General features: G+C 44.5%; 2 protein-coding genes across 2 annotated transcripts in view; both read left to right on the top strand.

The window, feature by feature from the left end:
* The window catches only part of LOC142069119 (butyrophilin subfamily 2 member A1-like), a 206,338-nt gene extending 201,816 nt beyond the window's left edge, over positions 1-4,522 (top strand). The window contains exons 19-21 of the mRNA XM_075119498.1: positions 354-374; positions 1,112-1,144; positions 2,714-4,522. Of these exons, the coding sequence (XP_074975599.1) occupies positions 354-374; positions 1,112-1,144; positions 2,714-3,219 (560 nt within the window). The 3' untranslated portion in view covers positions 3,220-4,522. The remainder of the gene's footprint in view (positions 1-353; positions 375-1,111; positions 1,145-2,713) is intronic.
* A 4,235-nt stretch (positions 4,523-8,757) lies between these two features.
* The window catches only part of LOC125621570 (butyrophilin subfamily 1 member A1-like), a 30,372-nt gene continuing 19,471 nt past the window's right edge, over positions 8,758-19,658 (top strand). Inside the window, exons 1-6 of the mRNA XM_075119499.1 lie at positions 8,758-8,882; positions 11,716-12,063; positions 15,736-16,017; positions 17,314-17,418; positions 18,728-18,748; positions 19,274-19,294. Of these exons, the coding sequence (XP_074975600.1) occupies positions 8,816-8,882; positions 11,716-12,063; positions 15,736-16,017; positions 17,314-17,418; positions 18,728-18,748; positions 19,274-19,294 (844 nt within the window). The 5' untranslated portion in view covers positions 8,758-8,815. The remainder of the gene's footprint in view (positions 8,883-11,715; positions 12,064-15,735; positions 16,018-17,313; positions 17,419-18,727; positions 18,749-19,273; positions 19,295-19,658) is intronic.

Here is a 19,658-nt window from a genome sequence, read left to right as displayed (position 1 = left end):
GTTCAATTTTAAATTTAACGTTTACGCTTTTGTTGCAATATGACATCTTTTGGTTTCTCTCCTTTCTTTTTATTATTATTCTGGGAAGGGTTACTGTAATTCTGTAAAATATGGGGTAATGGTAAATTGGAGAGATTTCACACCAAAAGCTATTTTGAAAAACTGATAATCGAGTCACATAGAGTCACAGAGTTTAAGACCAGAAGAGACCACTGGGCCCTCTAGTCTGACATTTTGAGGATGAGTTTGATGTCTTTCAGCCTTCACTGTCATATTGGTGATAAAGAAAGCTAAAAAATAAGAAAAGGGAAATGCCGAACAAAAATATGTATTTATTTCTGTTTAATTTTTAGCCATACGAGATAAAGAAATAAGTAAGTATCCTTGTCCTTGCTCTGACAAGAAAGTTTTTGTAACAAAATTTGATCTTTGTGTGGCAGTTTGTTTAATTATGGTGGAGATGTTTGCTTTTAAATTTAATTTTTAAAGTTGTTGCCATTGGAAACCCGTTTTTGTTTGTTTGCTTTTTTACTGTCATTCCTTTGGGGGATGTGGGTGGTTGCTTTTTCATGTAACTTTATAAAATATGGGGAAAGACTAAACTGGATGAATTTCACACCAAAAGCTAATTTGACAAATTGGTAAGCAATACAGTAGTAAAGTGGGTAGTGGCCAAAAAAATATGGCCCGGGAGGAATTGTCAGAAGGCTCTGGTGAACTATCAGCCCCTGAGATGATTAACCTCCCTCCACACTGCAAAGTGTGGGACGTAACCAACCTGAATTAAAGTGGACCCTGGGCAATAGCCTGTACCCAAAGTCTTGCCAGCTAGCCTGGGTGTAAAACACCACCAAACTTGAGTCAGAGTTTTTGGGCTTGCACAAGTAACAGTTTGGGGAAGCAGACAAGTAAGATCCTGGGCTAACTCTGCAGTGAAGATCCACCCTGGGAGAGAGACACTCATGCGACCTAATGGAGGTTCTGATGCTTTACATTTTAGTATATGTCTGGAAGAACTTTCTTTTTCCATCAGTCATTAGTTTGTACAATATTGAATCATGCAATACGTGTTCAGATCCGCTCTCATCTCTAATTATGTGGCTGGTTTTAGGGTGGAGAAGATCTGTGGCACCTACAGAAGAAGGTAATTTAAGATCATATTTTATCAATGTCCAAATATCTGTTCCCATGAGGCAATGTGCCCCTTTTTTCCTCGAATGTGGGGGTTGATGTGATCGTTCAGGGCAGACCTCCCCAGCACCCTGCATTTCACTGCGCATCATGAGGCAGGGTTTGTGCCTATGTCCTACCACACCATACTGAATCGACATCATATCGCATCTGCTCTTCCTTCCCCTCCACTGCCAGCATGTGCGCTGCACGCTGCAGAGATCTGTGACAGCAGCTCCTACTCATTGTACAGATCCAGTCCACAGCCACTTCTCCAGGGGGAGTTTGTTTAATCTTCCTGTGCTGATGGCTGATCTCCAGTGTCTCCCTGTTTCTTCCTTCATCTTTTTCCCATTGAAGAAAGCCAGGAGCTCTGCAGTGACCCCACACTGACGGGGTGAGCAGGGACTGTGTCTGTGTGAGACCCTTGCTCCAGCCTCAAGCCTTGATCACAGAGAAGGGTTCCCTTGGATCCATTATAAAGATGTAGGAAGCTCCTGTGATCAGAGCTGTGAGCTTGTCTCTTTTCTCTTCTCTCCATCCATCGTGACCCAGGTATGCTCCTGTCTCTGGTAAACAGGACGTCACTTCAGTCTCCACATCACTGGCATGACCCTCTCCTTATTTCCACCTGCCACCTGTTCCACACATCCTCCTAGTGGCGGATTAGCCACTGGGCTAACAGGGCCTTTGCCCAGGGGCCCCAGCCAATTGGGCGGCCCCAGAAAAATGGACGCCTCTGGGCCCCAACCTGTTCTGCCTGCCCAGCAGTCCTGCTCTGCTCTGGCCCAGGGCCTCACAAAACCCTAGTTTGCCCCTGCTCCCCCCACACGCATAGCTTCTGCCTCGTTCCACCATGAACCCCCTTCAGTGGTGCTGACCCCTCCCTCCCCCAGGCTACTGGACCTTTGTGCTGTGATTGCTGCTGAGCAGCGACATTCTGGGCAGGTTCAGTCCTGGTACCGTGTGGCCTGTTGCTGTCCGAGCTGTGACATTTCAGAGCAGGCCGGGTGCAGTGGGGAGGCCCCACAGCAAAGTCCAGCACAGGGGGAGCTGGGCCACAGTGAGATTGAAGGTGGGGTGCGGGGAGGCTCTGCCAATGTTCACTGAGTTGTACCATCTGCTGGGGCTGCCAGAGTCTTTAGTCCCCTCCCTGGGGAGAGGTGGGCGCAGGAGGGGAAAGATCCTTTCACTCCATCACGGACCCGTCTCTGCATTGGGGAGGGAGCTTCCCTCTGGGGTTTAAAGCTGGTTCTTGCCTCCTCTGTTCCCTCCTCAATAAAAACTTCTGACACCTTCCTGGCTGTGTCTCTGCCGCTGGGAATGGAGCAGTCCCAGCAGAGGGAGCTGGCAGCTGAAGAGAAAAAGACTGAGGAAGTGCAGTGACATCCCTGCTCAGTCTTAGGAGCCCAGGTCAGAGGCAGCTCCCTGGGATCCAGGCCTGTCCCAGCCAGAATAGGGCTGCTGGGGAGTGTGAGAAATGGTCCCGGCCTCCCCCAGGGCTGAGCTCTGCCCCTCACGCTCTGATTCTCTCTCTTCCTAGTGAATGTGACGCTGGATCCAGACACGGCTCAGTCCCAACTCGTCCTGTCTGAGGATGGGAAAAGTGTGAGATGGGGAGACACATGGCAGAATCTGCCCGACAACCCTGAGAGATTTGATTCTCGGGCCTGTGTGCTGGGCTGTGAGGGATTCACCGCGGAGACACATTGCTGGGAGGTGGAGGTGGGGGATGGGGAACTCTGGGCTGTGGGGGTGGCCAGAGAGTCTGTGAGGAGGAAGGGATGGATCAGCCTTAGCCCTGAGCAGGGGATCTGGGCTGGGGGGCAGTTCCGGGCTCTCACCTCCCCTGAGGCCCCTCTGCCCCTGAGCCAGGTCCCCAGCAGGATCCGGGTTTGTCTGGACTGTGACCGGTGGCAGGTGACATTTAGTGATGCTGGTGATGGGGCCCCGATCTTCACTTTCCCACCAGGCTCCATCCCTCGGGAGAGAATCCGACCCTGGTTCTGGTTGGGGGTGGGGGGATCAAGGCTCAGCTTATGTCCCTGAGACAGCGGGTGGAATATCCCACTGGGGGCCCCAAAATCAGCCTTTCTATCCTCGCATGCCCTAGTCTTTATGACCGTAGAGGACTTCTGGCTACCCAACCCTCTGGCTCCTCATCTCTATGACCCCTAGAATCTCCTCCCTGCCCTCCCTGCAGCCTCAGGGACGGCAGGGGGAGGAAGAAGAGCCCCTTGGAGCTGCCAGAGGGCCCTGAGAGGCAGATGTGGGGGCTGGGCAGGAGGTAGAATGAACAATCGGGTTGGGGACAGGCAGAGGTGAGGGTGGTACAGAATTAATCAATCAGGGTTTTGGGAGAAGCTGGAAGCTCTGCAGCAGCAGGGAGCGTTTTGTACAGATCTGTGTCCTTAGATCTCATTGGGGCAGCAGGAGGAGAAGGGATAAAATCAGGGGAAAGAATGGAGCAGCCAAGGGGGATGATCTGTGGGAGGGAGGAGAGGAGAGTGGGAGAGGAAAATAAACAGGTATCACAAGTGAGGGCTAGAAAAATGCTGAGTAGAAAAAGAGACAATGAAGGAACAGGGAGAAGGAAAGGGAATGTGAGAGGGACACCTACAAGATCTCTATCAAGCTTTTTTACAACTACAATACCCACCTGCGGAAGTGAAGAAACAGATTGATAGAGCCAGAAGAGTTCCCAGAAGTCACCTACAACAGGACAGGCCTAACAAAGAAAATAACAGAACGCCACTAGCCGTCACCTTCAGCCCCCAACTAAAATCCCTCCCACGCATTATTAAGGATCTACAACCTATCCTGAAGGATGACCCAACACTCTCACAAATCTTGGGAGACAGGCCAGTCCTTGCCTACAGACAGCCCCGCAACCTGAAGCAAATACTCACCAACAACCACATACCACACAACAGAACCACTAACCCAGGAACCTATCCTTGCAACAAAGCCCGTTGCCAACTGTGCCCACATATCTATTCAGGGGACACCATCACAGGGCCTAATAACATCAGCCACACTATCAGAGGCTCGTTCACCTGCACATCCACCAATGTGATATATGCCATCATGTGCCAGCAATGCCCCTCTGCCATGTACATTGGTCAAACTGGACAGTCTCTACGTAAAAGAATAAATGGATACAAATCAGATGTCAAGAATTATAACATTCAAAAACCAGTCGGAGAACACTTCAATCTCTCTGGTCACGCAATCATCGACATGAAGGTCACTATCTTACAACAAAAAAACTTAAAATCCAGACTCCAGCGAGAAACTGCTGAATTGGAATTCATTTGCAAATTGGATACTATTAATTTAGGCTTAAATAAAGACTGGGAATGGCTAAGTCATTATGCAAGGTAGCCTATTTCCCCTTGTTTTTTCCTACCCTCCCCCCCAGATGTTCTATTTAAACTTGGAGAGTGGTCAGTTTGGATGAGCTATTGCCAGCAGGAGAGTGAGTTTGTGTGTGTGTGTTCCGGGGGGGGGGGGGCGGGGGTGTTGAGAAAGCCTGGATCTGTGCTGGAAATGACCCACCTTGATTACCATGCACATTGTAGGGAGAGTGGTCACTTTGGATGAGCTATTACCAGCAGGAGAGTGAGTTTGTGTGTGTATGGGGGTGGGGGGGTGAGAAAACCTGGATCTATGCTGGAAATGGCCCACCTTGATTATCATGCACATTGTAGGGAGAGTGGTCACTTTGGATAAGCGATTACCAGCAGGAGATTGAGTTTGTGTGTGTGGTTTTTGGAGGGGGGTGAGGGGGTGAGAGAACCTGGATTTGTGCAGGAAATGGCCCACCTTGATTATCATACACATTGTGAAGAGAGTGGTCACTTTGGATGGGCTATTACCAGCAGTGGGGGGGGCGGAGGGTGAGAAAACCTGGATTTGTGCATCTGAAATAAATTGGTTATTCTCTAAGGTGCCACAAATACTCCTTTTCTTTTTACCTTAACTCTGTATTTCTTGGTTTTCAGAAGTTTGAGTTTTGTTGAACTCAGACCAGGTGGGGGAGATAAAATCTTTTACGGGACCAACTCCTGTTGTTGAGAGAGAGGAGCTTTGGAGCTACACCGAGCTCTTCTTTAGGTCTGTGTTGCTGGAAAGCTTGTCTCTTTCCCCAACAGAAGTTGATCCAGTAAAAGATCAAACATCCTCCACCTTGTCTCTCTCATAGACCGGGGCCAGCAGGCGGCAACAACAGAGCAAATCACTTCTGATGACCTTGCTGTTTTGGAAGGTCACGATCTTCAGTGGGAAACTGTCACTTTATGTTAACAAAAGGGGCTTTGTTGTTGGTTGGGGGCGGGGGGGGGTTTTGCCATTTATGATATTCAGCAAAAGCTTTTCTCTTTTTGAAATCCGGACTGGGCTGAGAGTCCGCTGTTCAGGTGACCCAGTTACCTGAATCCAGGCCTGATTTCAGAGAGAATCTGCTTCCTGCTTTTGCTGAGTCTAGTCAACTAAATAGTAAAAAAACAACCCCAAAACAAACCCCCTCCCGCAACAACAAACCCCCTTTATGTTAAATTTTAACACAAAGTTCCGGTCCCCCCCCCCCCCAACTGGGGGCCCTGCGGGACTGGGGCTGTGTCTTTAAGAGGAGACTCTCCCCCCCCACCCCCACCCCGGGACAGGGGTTGGACTGAGGCAATTTCCAGTGTTACTTTCACTGTCCCCGGGCGAAGGCTGCGAGCCCAGCGCACGTTTATCGATCGGAGCAAACCCCGTTTCTGTTCACAACCTTCCCCGGAGAAGCCCCGAGACAAAACTGCAGCTCCTCGATCGCCAGAATGAGCTGAGCCGCCTCCGTGACCGACGGGAACAGGCACCGAGCATGGGACTGTCCCAGCCAGAGGAGCCAAGTCTGGCCACACCCGGGAGATGTTAAACTTCTCAGAAGACCCAACCAGGTGGGTTAATTTGCTCCAGAAGGACTGTTTCTAACGTCTAATGCACCAGCCTTATTGCTGGGACAGATTATTCAAAACACAAGGAGTAAATAATCCTGTGAGAATTTGTTTCTCTCTTTCTGGGAACTTGACAGTACATCTACGTTCAAAGTGAGGGACTGTCACATACATTGCGGATTGTTTTCACAGCAGTGTAACACGAGACTTTTACAGCTTGTTGAATTCGTCATTTCTTTGTTTTGCTGAATTTTATTCAAGAGCAGTGGGCCCAAGACTGTTCTTGGGGGAGATCTGTAACTTCCTCTGTTTTGAATACAGAAAATTTCCTGCACCAAACCCAGCGGCCATCAGTCTAGTTTTCTGCCTCTTGACTGCGGGGAGGGGGTGAATCCTTTTGTTCTTGTAAAAAATACAATTATGCTCACAATCAATCGAAGCAGAAAACTGCCTCCTTTTCTCCTCCTGAACTCAGTGGGAAGTGAGCATGTGCCTCAAGTTGATCCCGTGTTCAGGAGTGTCACTGAGTAGGGACTTCAGGCCATACTAAAAAAGGGAAATGTATACATTGTGTAACAGATTATCTCCTCCTGTGTGAAAAGCCATTCAAGGGGCAATATCATGAAGAAACCTATCGGAGTACAGCTATTTACCAATTATGTTTTTGTTTAAAACAATTTGCTTATTTTTCAAATTTCAATCACGTATTATTGAACAAAAAATTAGATTTTAGTTTTTCTTTTTTTCAGTTTTCATTTTTGCTCCCTTTCCTCCTTTGAGACAGGATAAGGGATGGGCGAATAAAATGTTTTTATTCCATTTGATAAAGGTTTCTCCTTTTGAATCAATTTGAAATATTTTTTTTAATTTAGCATCATTTCATTGAAAAATTAGAAACGTTAAAATAATAGGAAAACATCAGTTTTTAAAAAAAAGTCCAAAAGCCATTTTCTATTAAAAAAATTATTTTTGTTCAAACATTTTTGACCAGCTGCAGTGTTGTCAACTCTCATAACTTTTTGTGATTTTTATTTTAAGTCTCACAGTATTTGGTAATTTTCTGAAAGCCCGAATGCTCTAGTTATGAATTGATGTGAGAATCTCAGATTTCATTTCAAGTAAACATGAATTTCTAGCTTTTATGGTTGCAGGGGAAAGTTTAAGATTAAGACCTGAGTGCACACTCAGGGCTCAGAAACCAAATGGCAAAAAATAGGAACTCAAAATGTATTTTTTAAAATATTGATTTTAAGTCAATCACTTATATTTTTTGACCCAATTGTGATTTTTTTTTCAATTATGTGTGTGCATGATGGGGAGGGAGGAGAGGATTTTTTGGATTGATTTTCATAAAGAAACAAACATTTTAAAGCACAAAACAACCACAACAATTTACAACTTGCATATGTTCCCAAATACCACATTCTTCATGGATGCTCTAATAAAATTAAGGAATTATGCAGTTTTACAGCTTATCAAAGGTACAAGACCAGACAATCATAGGCATGGGAAGCAGGGGCGTGGGGAGTAGTACAGCGTCCCCAGGTTTTACATGGGGCTCCACTCCCGGTCCCGTGCCTGGGGCTCCCCTCCTGGCCCCGCATGTGGGGAATCCACTCCTGGCCCCATGTCTGCCTCCAGCCTCAGCCCCTTGACCCCTGTTTATGTCCCTGCACTCCTGGAGACACAGCCCTGGTCCCAGCCCCAGCTCTGAGGGGAGGGGGTGGAGGCCATGGAGAGAGGTAAGGGGGGCATGAGGTGAAAAGTTTGGGGGAGTTTCACTGGCTTTCAGCACCCACACTTTAAAAACTGTTCAAGTGCCACTGCAGACAACACAACACCGGACAATACGACACAGACCGAACACGTTAGGGTGGGCCGGGGTTACACTGACTTTTGATTTTTGGATACTGTGGTTGGCAGTGCTGCTGCTCTGTTTTTGAAAGAGACAAACAAATTTCAGCTGTCTTCAATAATTCATCCAAACCCATGTATCCCACCTATTAATGTAAATCTTCGAAGTGCTGTAGTTCTTTGGCAATGGGGTCTGAAGGAAATGTCAGACACTCAGGGTGGATGAAAATTCATCTTTAAAAAATGATTTTTTAAAAGAAAATTTAGATCAGAGGCTTTTCTTTAATGGATTTTTTAAACCAGTATTTAATTTAAATTATCTTTCAAATTAAAATTATGACAACTGATGCTAAGGCATATATATAATGTATAACATTCAAGCAGTACATGTTTGCTGGAGAAGTTTTAAAGAAAATAAGATCAACGAAGTGGTGGAACCAGAATTTGTTGAAGGGCTCACCCAGCATTTGGCAGCAATAGCCTCTTCTGCAAGTGCAGAGAAAATATTTTATTCATTTCAATGTACCCAACTAGCTCAGTTCAATGACTCGTCCATTCAAAATTGAGAAACCAGTTGGAAGATGAAAAAGCAGGAAAGTTAGTTTTCCGCTTCCAACCTATCATTAAAAACAAGGTGTGAGAGGATGAGGTCTACCAGTTCTAAAAGCTTGAAGGACATGGTGACCAGAAACAATCCGTTCAATTCACTAACTACAGATAATAGTTCCTTTTTCTAACAAATCAGATTTGAATGCGAAACATGTTTTGGTAAAGTCTTTTTCTCTTCCCTAGCCTGTTGTCCAGATCAAGTTACAGTGAAGAGGAAGGTTCTTTCATTCTGTCCTAGGTCCACAATGATCACCTCTCTGCCTCATTTGATCATTTTCTTCATTACTTATCACATTCACAAGCTGGAATCAGGTAGGAATCCCACTGGTCCTGCTGCTGGTTGTAGGATTTGTTTCATCGCAGTGATTTATAAATCATGCCTATTCCACTCCTTTGTACAAAACTGAAAGGAAAAATAAAACAAAAAACCCCAAAACCAAAAAAAAAACCCAAACCCACCCCTAAAACAAATTTCAGATTGGCTCAATATCAGTAAATAAGTCTCCACTTCCTCCCCAACCCTTCTGGAGGAGTAATTCTCCACCCGCTGCATATGAGGCAACGCAGTTTCTCTATCTAAACACTTATATCATTATAGTATCTGTGTGTGAGGCTGTATGAAATATGGGTGACCATTTATAATAACATTGATACCAATATTACAAAATTGCAATAAATCTTATACAAGATATGCCACGAGAAGTAATTCTGCTGCTCTACACTGCGTTGATTCGGCCTCAACTGGAATATTGTGTCCAGTTCTGGGTGCCACATTTCAGAAAAGTTATGGAAAATTGGAGAGAGTGCAGAGTAGAGCAACAAGGATGATTAGGGGTCTGGAAAACATGACCTATGAGGGAAGATTGAAAGAACTGGTTTTGTTCAGTCTGGGAAAGAGAAGACTGAGAGGGGACATGTTAACAGTTTTGAAATACCTAAAAGCTTATTATAAGGAGGAAGGAGAAAAATTGTTCTCCTTAACCTCTGATAGGACAAGAAGCAATAGACTTAAATTGCAGCAAGAAAGGTTTAGGTTGGACCTGAGGAAAACTTCCTAACTGTCAGGGTGGTTAGGAACTGGAATCAATTGCGTAGGGAGGTTGTGGAATCTCCATCATTGCAGATTTTTAAGAGCAGGTTAGACAAACACCTGTCAGGGATGGTCTAGGTGGTGCTGGTCCTGCCATGAGTGCAGGGGGCTGGACTCGATGACCTCTCAAGGTTCCAGTTCTATGATTCTATATGAGGTATCAGTGGAAAAGGCATGATTTACTAAATATGATAACCTTGTTTATAGGTATGTATCATCTTTGTATGGTGAGACATAAATATGTGTGGTATATTTGTGTGTCAATCTTGTGCTGTGCATTTGGGTGACACCCCCAGACAGACCGGCATCAGCACTATCCAGCTTGCTTGATGTCCCATCAAAGGCAATCAGCTGTGGAATGGACCACTGAGAGGAGCCCGGGGCTATGAGTCAGCAGGACATGTAGACAAGTATCAGAGAGGTAGCCGTGTTAGTCTATATCCACAAAAACAACAAGGAGTCCGGTGGCACCTTAAAGACTAACAGATTTATTTGGGAAAAGCTTATGCCCCAAATAAATCTTAGTCTTTAAGGTGCCACTGGACTCCTTGTTGTTTTTCAGGACATGTAAGGACAGGCCTATGGACAGGGGACTCCAAGTACCTTTTCATGCCCATGTGCTGTGAGTTTGTGTTTGGGACAAAGGATGTACACGCCACATGGCAAAGGATATAAAAAGTCAGCTGCATCTTTTCCATTTTGTCTGCAGTCCTGCTTCTCGCCTCTGGAGTAACTTCCCTACAAACTGAAACTTTGAACAAAGGACTGATAGACCCATCCAAGCTCTAGCAAACTCACCAGTGCTGCTAAGAACCTGATATATGGATTCTGAAGTCTCTTTCATTCATATCTATCTATATCTATCTATCTATCTGATTGCTTAGCAACTCTCTTCTCTTTCGTTCCTTTTGTTTTCTAATAAAACCTTTAGTTTTAGATACTAAAGGATTGGCTGGCAGCATGGTCTTTTGGGTAAGATTCAAACTAGTATTGATCTGGTAATGTGTCTGGTCCTTTGGGGAATTAAAAGAACATTTTGTAAAGTGAATCGAGTTTTCAGTAATGTCTCACTGTACTGAACCTATTTGCTGATTGGGAGCCAGAGACTGAGATGCAGTAAAGGGGGCTGTGTGATTTCTTTTCTTGATAACCAGTGTGGGGGATCAGGAGCACAGTTTGTGACTGGTTGGTGAATCTAACTATAGTGTAAACCACCAGTTTTGGGAGAAGCTGCTCTCCTTTTTGCAGCCTTCCCTGACGTTGGCATTTCCACTGTGGGCTGCCCTACGCACCTCGGGTCACACTGAGCATCCTAGTTCACATGCTTGCATCCTCTGTGATCCAATCCTTTCTCAGACACCAAGGCCAACTGGCCTAAAGCTGAAGTGATTTGGCTCAGTGAGGTCAAGGCATGTGGGTCCCAGAGTTGAAGACCCTTGACTGAAAATGTCCTGGCAGTGACCCCGTCTCACTAAATACAGGTGGAGGGGGACAAATGTGGGAAACTCAAGAACCTCAGCTGATCTCAATGAAAATTGTGTCCTCATACGAGGTGAGAGGTGGTGGTCTCCAAAGAAGCTGGGTCCCAAAACATTCGGGTGAAATTCTGGGAGATCTCTGTTGACTTCAGTGGAGTCAGGATTTCATCTTTTCATCCTTCTCATATTCAAACCAATGCTGAGAATCACATCAGAAATATAGTGACGGGTCGAAACAGATCACAGAGCTCAGGTACACAGTGTATATACTCAGGTCACCCTGTCTGTTCACGGGGCACTGAAATGGCTCTGTGGCATGTCAAATTAATATATGGGGAGTTATCAGTGACACCTATACATGAGCTGGCCTGTCACTTATTAATGTAACTCTTCCCCCCCACCCTTTTCAGTTGTTTCTTACTGTGCAAAATTTTCAATGTTCAGGCTGGAAATTTGCATACCAGGTGTCTGCCCCAGGCTGAATTTTTGGAAAGTTTGAACCTATTGAATCAGTCATGAATATGTTTTATTTTCTCTCTCTGAGGTTGTTCTCTTTTTGCTTTGGTGTATTTCACAGCCCAGTTCAGAGTGATGGGTCCTGATCACCCTGTCACTGCCATTTTGGGTGAGAACATTGTGTTACCCTGTCACCTGTCCCCCAGGATGAGCGCTGAGAACATGGAGGTGAGATGGTTCCGATCTGAGTTCACTTCAGTTGTGCACCTGTATCATGAAGGAAAGGATCAGTATGGAGAGCAGATGCCAGACTATCATGGAAGGACGGAGCTTTTGAAAACTGGCATCCTAGATGGGAATGTTTCCTTGCAGATTCTTAATATCAGACGCTCAGATGAAGGACAATACAGCTGTTCTGTGGAAGATGGTTCTTTTTATGAAGAAGCCCTGTTGGAACTGAAGGTAGCAGGTCAGCAGCTCTTGTCTGTATTATCTCAGCCTGGGCTGCAGTTTTTGTTCTTTTCTACTGCAACAACTATGACTAGCAACTTGTGAATTATTTTAGAGTAACACAATGTGACTAGATTTCAGCACACGACCACATTCAGACACTTTGGAAAATATGCTGAAAACTTTCCCAACGTTTTATTAAAGACATTTTCAGAATGGTCAAGAGATTTCCTTGCCCAAAAAATGTTCTTGACTAACTCCAAAAGGAGGGAGAGAAAGGAGGGAAAAGACTTCTAGACAAATATGGGCCTGGTTTACGCGAGAAAAGTAGGTCTGCTGAACTAGGTCACTCAGGGGTGTGAAAAACACACGCCCCATGAGCGACAAAACTAAGCTGACCTAAGTCGCCATGCAAGCAGGGCTGGGTCAACAGAAGAATTCTTCTGTCAACCTAGCTCCTGCCTCTCAGAGAGGGGTGTCACCTGTGACACCAGGAGAAGTCCTGCCCTTGGTGTAAGTAGTGTCTACACTGAAGCACCACAGAGGTGAAGCTGCGCTGCAGTAGCCTCTCACGTGTGGACGGCCCCTGGTCTTCCAATTCCTCTGCCGTCGTTCTGAGGCATGGCTAAGGTGGGACTGCCAGGTGTACAGGCCTTCTGACGTGGTCACTACTGGTGATTATTTAGGAGTGCAGTCAAAATCACTTGCAGCTTTCTCATTGGCTGAGGCCACATAAAGGTGGGGGAGGGACAAGTTAAGTATTTACTGCTAGCAGATGAGGCCGAGCGTTTGTGCCCTGCTGCTCTGACACAGGAATCATGGAGCCAGTTAGATTGATTGATTGATTTAAAAAGAGAACAAACAAAATGTTTATCCAATATACTAAAATCTGGCTTTTTGAAAAATTCATATTCCACTAGGTATTTAAATGAAGTGGCCAGATTTCCAAAGGTGTTCAATGCTCCCTTGCTTTTCGGTGGAGAGGACAATATCTCTCCTTATTCAGTGAAATTATTTTAAATATTTGTTCACATGTTTTCCTGTGTCCATGCGTATTGGGAATTCATAGAATCATAGAATCATAGAATATCAGGGTTGGAAGGGACCCCTGAAGGTCATCTAGTCCAACCCCCTGCTCAAAGCAGGACCAATTCCCAGTTAAATCATCCCAGCCAGGGCTTTGTCAAGCCTGACCTTAAAAAACTCTAAGGAAGGAGATTCTACCACCTCCCTAGGTAACGCATTCCAGTGTTTCACCACCCTCTCAGTGAAAAAGGTTTTCCTAATATCCAATCTAAACCTCCCCCACTGCAACTTGAGACCATTACTCCTCGTTCTGTCATCTGCTACCATTGAGAACAGTCTAGAGCCATCCTCTTTGGAACCCCCTTTCAGGTAGTTGAAAGCAGCTATCAAATCCCCCCTCATTCTTCTCTTCTGCAGGCTAAACAATCCCAGCTCCCTCAGCCTCTCCTCATAACTCATGTGTTCCAGTCCCCTAATCATTTTTGTTGCCCTTCGCTGGACTCTCTCCAATTTATCCACATCCTTCTTGAAGTGTGGGGCCCAAAACTGGACACAGTACTCCAGATGAGGCCTCACCAATGTCGAATAGAGGGGAACGATCACGTCCCTCGATCTGCTCGCTATGCCCCTACTTATACATCCCAAAATGCCATTGGCCTTCTTGGCAACAAGGGCACACTGCTGACTCATATCCAGCTTCTCGTCCACTGTCACCCCTAGGTCCTTTTCCGCAGAACTGCTGCCTAGCCATTCGGTCCCTAGTCTGTAGCTGTGCATTGGGTTCTTCCGTCCTAAGTGCAGGACCCTGCACTTATCCTTATTGAACCTCATCAGATTCCTTTTGGCCCAATCCTCCAATTTGTCTAGGTCCTTCTGTATCCTATCCCTCCCCTCCAGCGTATCTACCACTCCTCCCAGTTTAGTATCATCCGCAGATTTGCTGAGAGTGCAATCCACACCATCCTCCAGATCATTTATGAAGATATTGAATAAAACCGGCCCCAGGACCGACCCTTGGGGCACTCCACTTGATACCGGCTGCCAACTAGACATGGAGCCATTGATCACTACCCGTTGAGCCCGACAATCTAGCCAGCTTTCTACCCACCTTATAGTGCATTCATCCAGCCCATACTTCCTTAACTTGCTGACAAGAATACTGTGGGAGACCGTGTCAAAAGCTTTGCTAAAGTCAAGAAACAATACATCCACTGCTTTCCCTTCATCCACAGAACCAGTAATCTCATCATAAAAGGCGATTAGATTAGTCAGGCATGACCTTCCCTTGGTGAATCCATGCTGGCTGTTCCTGATCACTTTCCTCTCATGCAAGTGCTTCAGGATTGATTCTTTGAGGACCTGCTCCATGATTTTTCCAGGGACTGAGGTGAGGCTGACTGGCCTGTAGTTCCCAGGATCCTCCTTCTTCCCTTTTTTAAAGATTGGCACTACATTAGCCTTTTTCCAGTCATCCGGGACTTCCCCGGTTCGCCACGAGTTTTCAAAGATAATGGCCAATGGCTCTGCAATCACAGCCGCCAATTCCTTCAGCACTCTCGGATGCAACTCGTCCGGCCCCATGGACTTGTGCACGTCCAGCTTTTCTAAATAGTCCCTAACCACCTCTATCTCCACAGAGGGCTGGCCATCTCTTCCCCAGTTTGCGATGCCCAGCGCAGCAGTCTGGGAGCTGACCTTGTTAGTGAAAACAGAGGCAAAAAAAGCATTGAGTACATTAGCTTTTTCCACATCCTCTGTCACTAGGTTGCCTCCCTCATTCAGTAAGGGGCCCACACATTCCTTGGCTTTCTTCTTGCTGCCAACATACCTGAAGAAACCCTTCTTGTTACTCTTGACATCTCTGGCTAGCTGCAGCTTCAGGTGCGATTTGGCCCTCCTGATATCATTCCTACATGCCCGAGCAATATTTTTATACTCTTCCCTGGTCATATGTCCAACCTTCCACTTCTTGTAAGCTTCTTTTTTATGTTTAAGATCCGCTAGGATTTCACCATTAAGCCAAGCTGGTCGCCTGCCATATTTACTATTCTTTCGACTCATCGGGATGGTTTGTCCCTGTAACCTCAACAGGGATTCCTTGAAATACAGCCAGCTCTCCTGGACTCCTTTCCCCTTCAAGTTAGTCCCCCAGGGGATCCTGGCCATCCGTTCCCTGAGGGAGTCGAAGTCTGCTTTCCTGAAGTCCAGGGTCCGTATCCTGCTGCTTACCTTTCTTCCCTGCGTCAGGATCCTGAACTCAACCAACTCATGGTCACTGCCTCCCAGATTCCCATCCACTTTTGCTTCCCCCACTAATTCTACCCGGTTTGTGAGCAGTAGGTCAAGAAAAGCGCCCCCCCTAGTTGGCTCCTCTAGCACTTGCGCCAGGAAATTGTCCCCTACGCTTTCCAAAAACTTCCTGGATTGTCTATGCACCGCTGTATTGCTCTCCCAGCAGATATCAGGAAAATTAAAGTCACCCATGAGAATCAGGGCATGCGATCTAGTAGCTTCCGATATTCAGAAATTCCATTGTTCATTTATCCCTTCTACATGAGCAAGTGATCTTGAGTGGGAGTAATGGATCCACAATCTATCACTCATCCTTTTTTAGCTGTTAAGTTACCCCATTGATTTATCACACATTTACGTAATTTTCCTCTAGGTTTGGGCTCCAATCCTCTCATCTCTGTGGAGAGTCACCAGGATGGAGGGATCCGGATGGTTTGTCAATCGGCTGGTTGGTATCCAGAGCCCAAGGTTCTATGGCGAGATCTCAGTGGGAAAGAATTACCATCACTCTCTGAAGCAAAATCCCTCAGGGATAGTGGCCTGTTTGAAACAGAAAATTCTATTATTATAAAAGAACGTTCAAACCAGAACCTGTCCTGTTTGATCAGGAACACCATTCTCAATCAAGAAAAGGAATCAACAGTTTATATAGCAGGTCAGTTACCAGCTAAACCCACACACTGAAATCACCTCCATCAGAAACAAAACAAAACATAGGAAACAAAGAACTGAAGCATCTGTTGTGCATATTTTACAACCTACCTAAAAACAAAGAAGTTCAGAAACTGGTACCTTAACAGGGTCACAACTCAGGCAACCTGATTGCCTTAATTTTGCACATTCAGAGTTATCAGAGTTTTGGGTTTCATGTAAATTTAATCTTCACTCTGATACTCCTGAAACTCTTACTTTAAAAAAAAAAGAGAGAGAGACTGATTTTGAGAAGAGTTTGTTCTTAAAAACTTAACTTCCCCTCAGTGATTTTTTTTGAATGTAGCAATTTTTATACCATCGTTTGTTTGCTACCTTTTCTATAAGTGAAATGTCACCAAATGATGTGGGCTTGTTTCTGTTGACATTCAGTGGGACTTGTGCTCATAACTCACTTTGCCTTTGTCTACACACACAAGCTGCCCTGATTATCTCCTGAGTTATTGATGAAAACCCTTGTTTGAATGCTCTTATTTCAGTTTCAGTGTCCTATATATTTAGCGTAAGTTAGTTCCTTACTGATTTATACTAAATGGATAAAGGACACTATTAAGCTGATTGAGAAAACCTTAAATTGTAAATCAGTTTAGTTAAATTGGAGCAATCCTCTTACATGGTCAGCTGTGGAATCAGTGTAACAATGACTGCATGAGTGTTACACCAATTTCACGAAACCAGGGCACAAATCCTGTGTGGAGAAGGCCTTAGGCATGTTTGAAATGCCCACCCTGGCTAGATGATGTAAATGCTATAAACACAAGAACAGCAAAAGAAGATGAATCAATTTCTAGCACTTAATGTTTGGATTCATTGCAATTATGATGCATCGAAATAATTGAGGAAATTATTAGTGACTCACCAAACTATTCTAACGACTTCTGCAATTTCTGAATGTTGCTGAACAGTGAGGACCAAATTGTTTGCTGGCATAACTCCACTGAAGTCAATGAGGTTTTGTGAGCAAAGAATTTGCCCCTCAGCTCAATAAAGCTCTGAATAGCATGAATCAAACCAGGCCTGTTCATTCACTGGTTGATCAGTGCTAAAGCTGTGTTGGTTGGAGTAATTTTTAAAATCAGGTTTTGGTCTTTTGTGCAGCGTGGGGGGGGGGGTCCATGTTTTCACTCTTACTTCACATACGTCCTGCTGGGGACTATTTATATATTTACATGCAAGAGAAAAAAAATTAGTTTTGTCCCTGCCTCCAAACTAATGCAAATCCTGGGGGTTTATTTTTCAGATTCCTTTTTCCCGAGGGTGAATCCATGGATGGTGGCTCTGAGTGTGATTCTCCTGGTTTTGTTTGGTTTCATTGGCCTCACTGTTTATCTATTTAAAATAAAAGGTAAATGTCACAGGGGAAAATTTAGTGAAATTAACAAGAAATTTTCTTCTAATAAATGAAAAAAGGGAAGAATGAAATTTTACACTGGGCCAAGCAGGGGAAGCACAGACGTGCCCTGTGCTCCCCGCAGCAGAAAACGTTACTAAGGTTCCCATTTGCTCCAGGGGGCAGTGATCTTCATCGGCCCTTTACAGGCCCAGAATATTTCTCCCCCAGAACTGCCTCAGTTAAGCTGAATGGAGCACTTGGGGAAGGGGGGGGGGAAGAGTGATCCAAAACCTTCCCCACTCCTCACTCTTTTCTGCCCACTTCCCACCCAGCTGTGCAGTTATTCCCTCCTCAGTCCCCATGGACAAATTTCATCCCAATAGATAATATTAAAAAAATATACACAGTAGAAAAGAGGGGTCTGAATAGACATGAGCTCTGAGACTTAACCTGAGTTCTGAAAATGGTGAGGAACAAGAAGTCAGAGATGGAGAAGGGAAACCTTTTTCTCCTGGTGTTGAGAACATGAAACCCTCAAAGGCTCATGAATTGTATAATCACTGTGCAACTTTCACGAAATGCAGACAACTGTATAACCAAGGGAAGAATGCTCCTAATAAGAATTTATATTTATTTCTGTTTATTTTTAATGGAACAGGATATAGAAATCTGTAAGAGTTGTGCTCTTTCCTCCAACAAGTAAAACTTCTGTACAAATTTGACTCCTCATAAGGGTATTTCTTTGTTTTTCTGTGAATTTTTGGGGTGGAGTTTTTTTAACCAGAAAAAGATGAAAGCCCAGATACTGCATCACTAACATCAGTTAGATCTTTGCCATTGACTTCAATGAGTGTAGGATTAAGCACTGAATGCACAAGTCAAATTGCTAAAAAAATAATGCTGATAATTTGAGGGCCAGAAATTCGAGTCTGCACCCCAGAGCTCCCAGCAAAGCCAATGGGAATGTGAGAGATAATACAAGAAGCAGGATTGGACTCTAATGGATAGATTTTTAAAGGTATTTGGTCAGTTAACTCTCACTGAAATCAGTGAGAGTTAGGCTCCTCAATGCCTTGAAAAATCAGACCCTAATTCCATAAGGAATTCAAACCTTTCAGAATTGTAAATCCTTGAAAATAGTCAGTTACTGTTGGACACTTAACTCTAGTGTGGCCACATGGCTCGTTAAACATGAATGAAATGTTTGGTATTCAGGGGCCAGGCGTTCATATCATGAAAAAACTTCTTTAAATCTCCATTAACTGGAAATTTTCTTAAATAACTTGTATTTCCATCTGTTTGCTTTATTTCATTTCTTTAGGGAAACATCTTGGAGAAATCAGTAAGTTCAATTTTTCTCCACATAGAACCTTTTCCATTGAGTTGTTTGATGTTTTATTATTTATGATGATCATTATTAAAGAGAGATCAATTTGAGTATCACATGAAATATCAGGGATAATATATTGATCATTATTCAGTATGTGGGTAAGAGAAAATCAGAAAGAAAATGATCTTTGAAATGTATCTTCTCTGAGGGTGAAATCCACATGGTGCTGGAGGCACCATGACATGGGGGACCAGGAGGACTCTGTGCCCTCAAATGTCCTCTTTCCTCATCCGGCAAGTAAATAATTTGGTCCAATGTGGATCTTGTGTGTAATTATATTGGAGGAGGAGTTGTTCATTTTTTCATTTAATGTTAAAAGGAAATTGGGATGAGATTAACCCTGATCAATTTCACCCCAACTGGTAATATGAAAAGTGAGACACGATGTTTCACAAAACTCAGACAACCGAATATCCATGAGAAAAATGCTCCTAATAATAATTTATATTTATTTCTGGTTTTTTGGGTTTTTTTTAGGGAAACGTGATACAAAAATAAGTAAGTGTTGTGTCCTTTTCTCCAGCAAGGATAACTTTGTTCAAATTTGTCTCCTCATGTTTTATTTTTTAAATGAGAAAAACATGAATGCCCTGATGCTGCACCACTAACATCAGTTAGAGCTGGGCCTTTGATTTCAACGAGTGTAGGATCCAACACTAAATGCACAAGTCACATCACTAAAAGAATAATGTTGATAATTTTAGGGCCCAATATTACCATCCGTGCACATCTAACGCTCCCAGCAAAGTGAATGGGAACATGTAATATGCAAGGAAGCGGGAATGGGTTCTAAGGGTAGCTTTTTAAAGGTATTTGGACACCTAATGCCAATTGAAATCAGTGGGAGTTAGGAACCTAAATA

Source organism: Caretta caretta, chromosome 14 (assembly GCF_965140235.1).
Source record: "Caretta caretta isolate rCarCar2 chromosome 14, rCarCar1.hap1, whole genome shotgun sequence".
Taxonomy (NCBI): Eukaryota; Metazoa; Chordata; order Testudines; family Cheloniidae; genus Caretta; species Caretta caretta.
The sequence above is the reverse complement of the archived record's forward strand: the minus strand, read 5'-3'. Positions and strand labels throughout refer to the sequence as shown.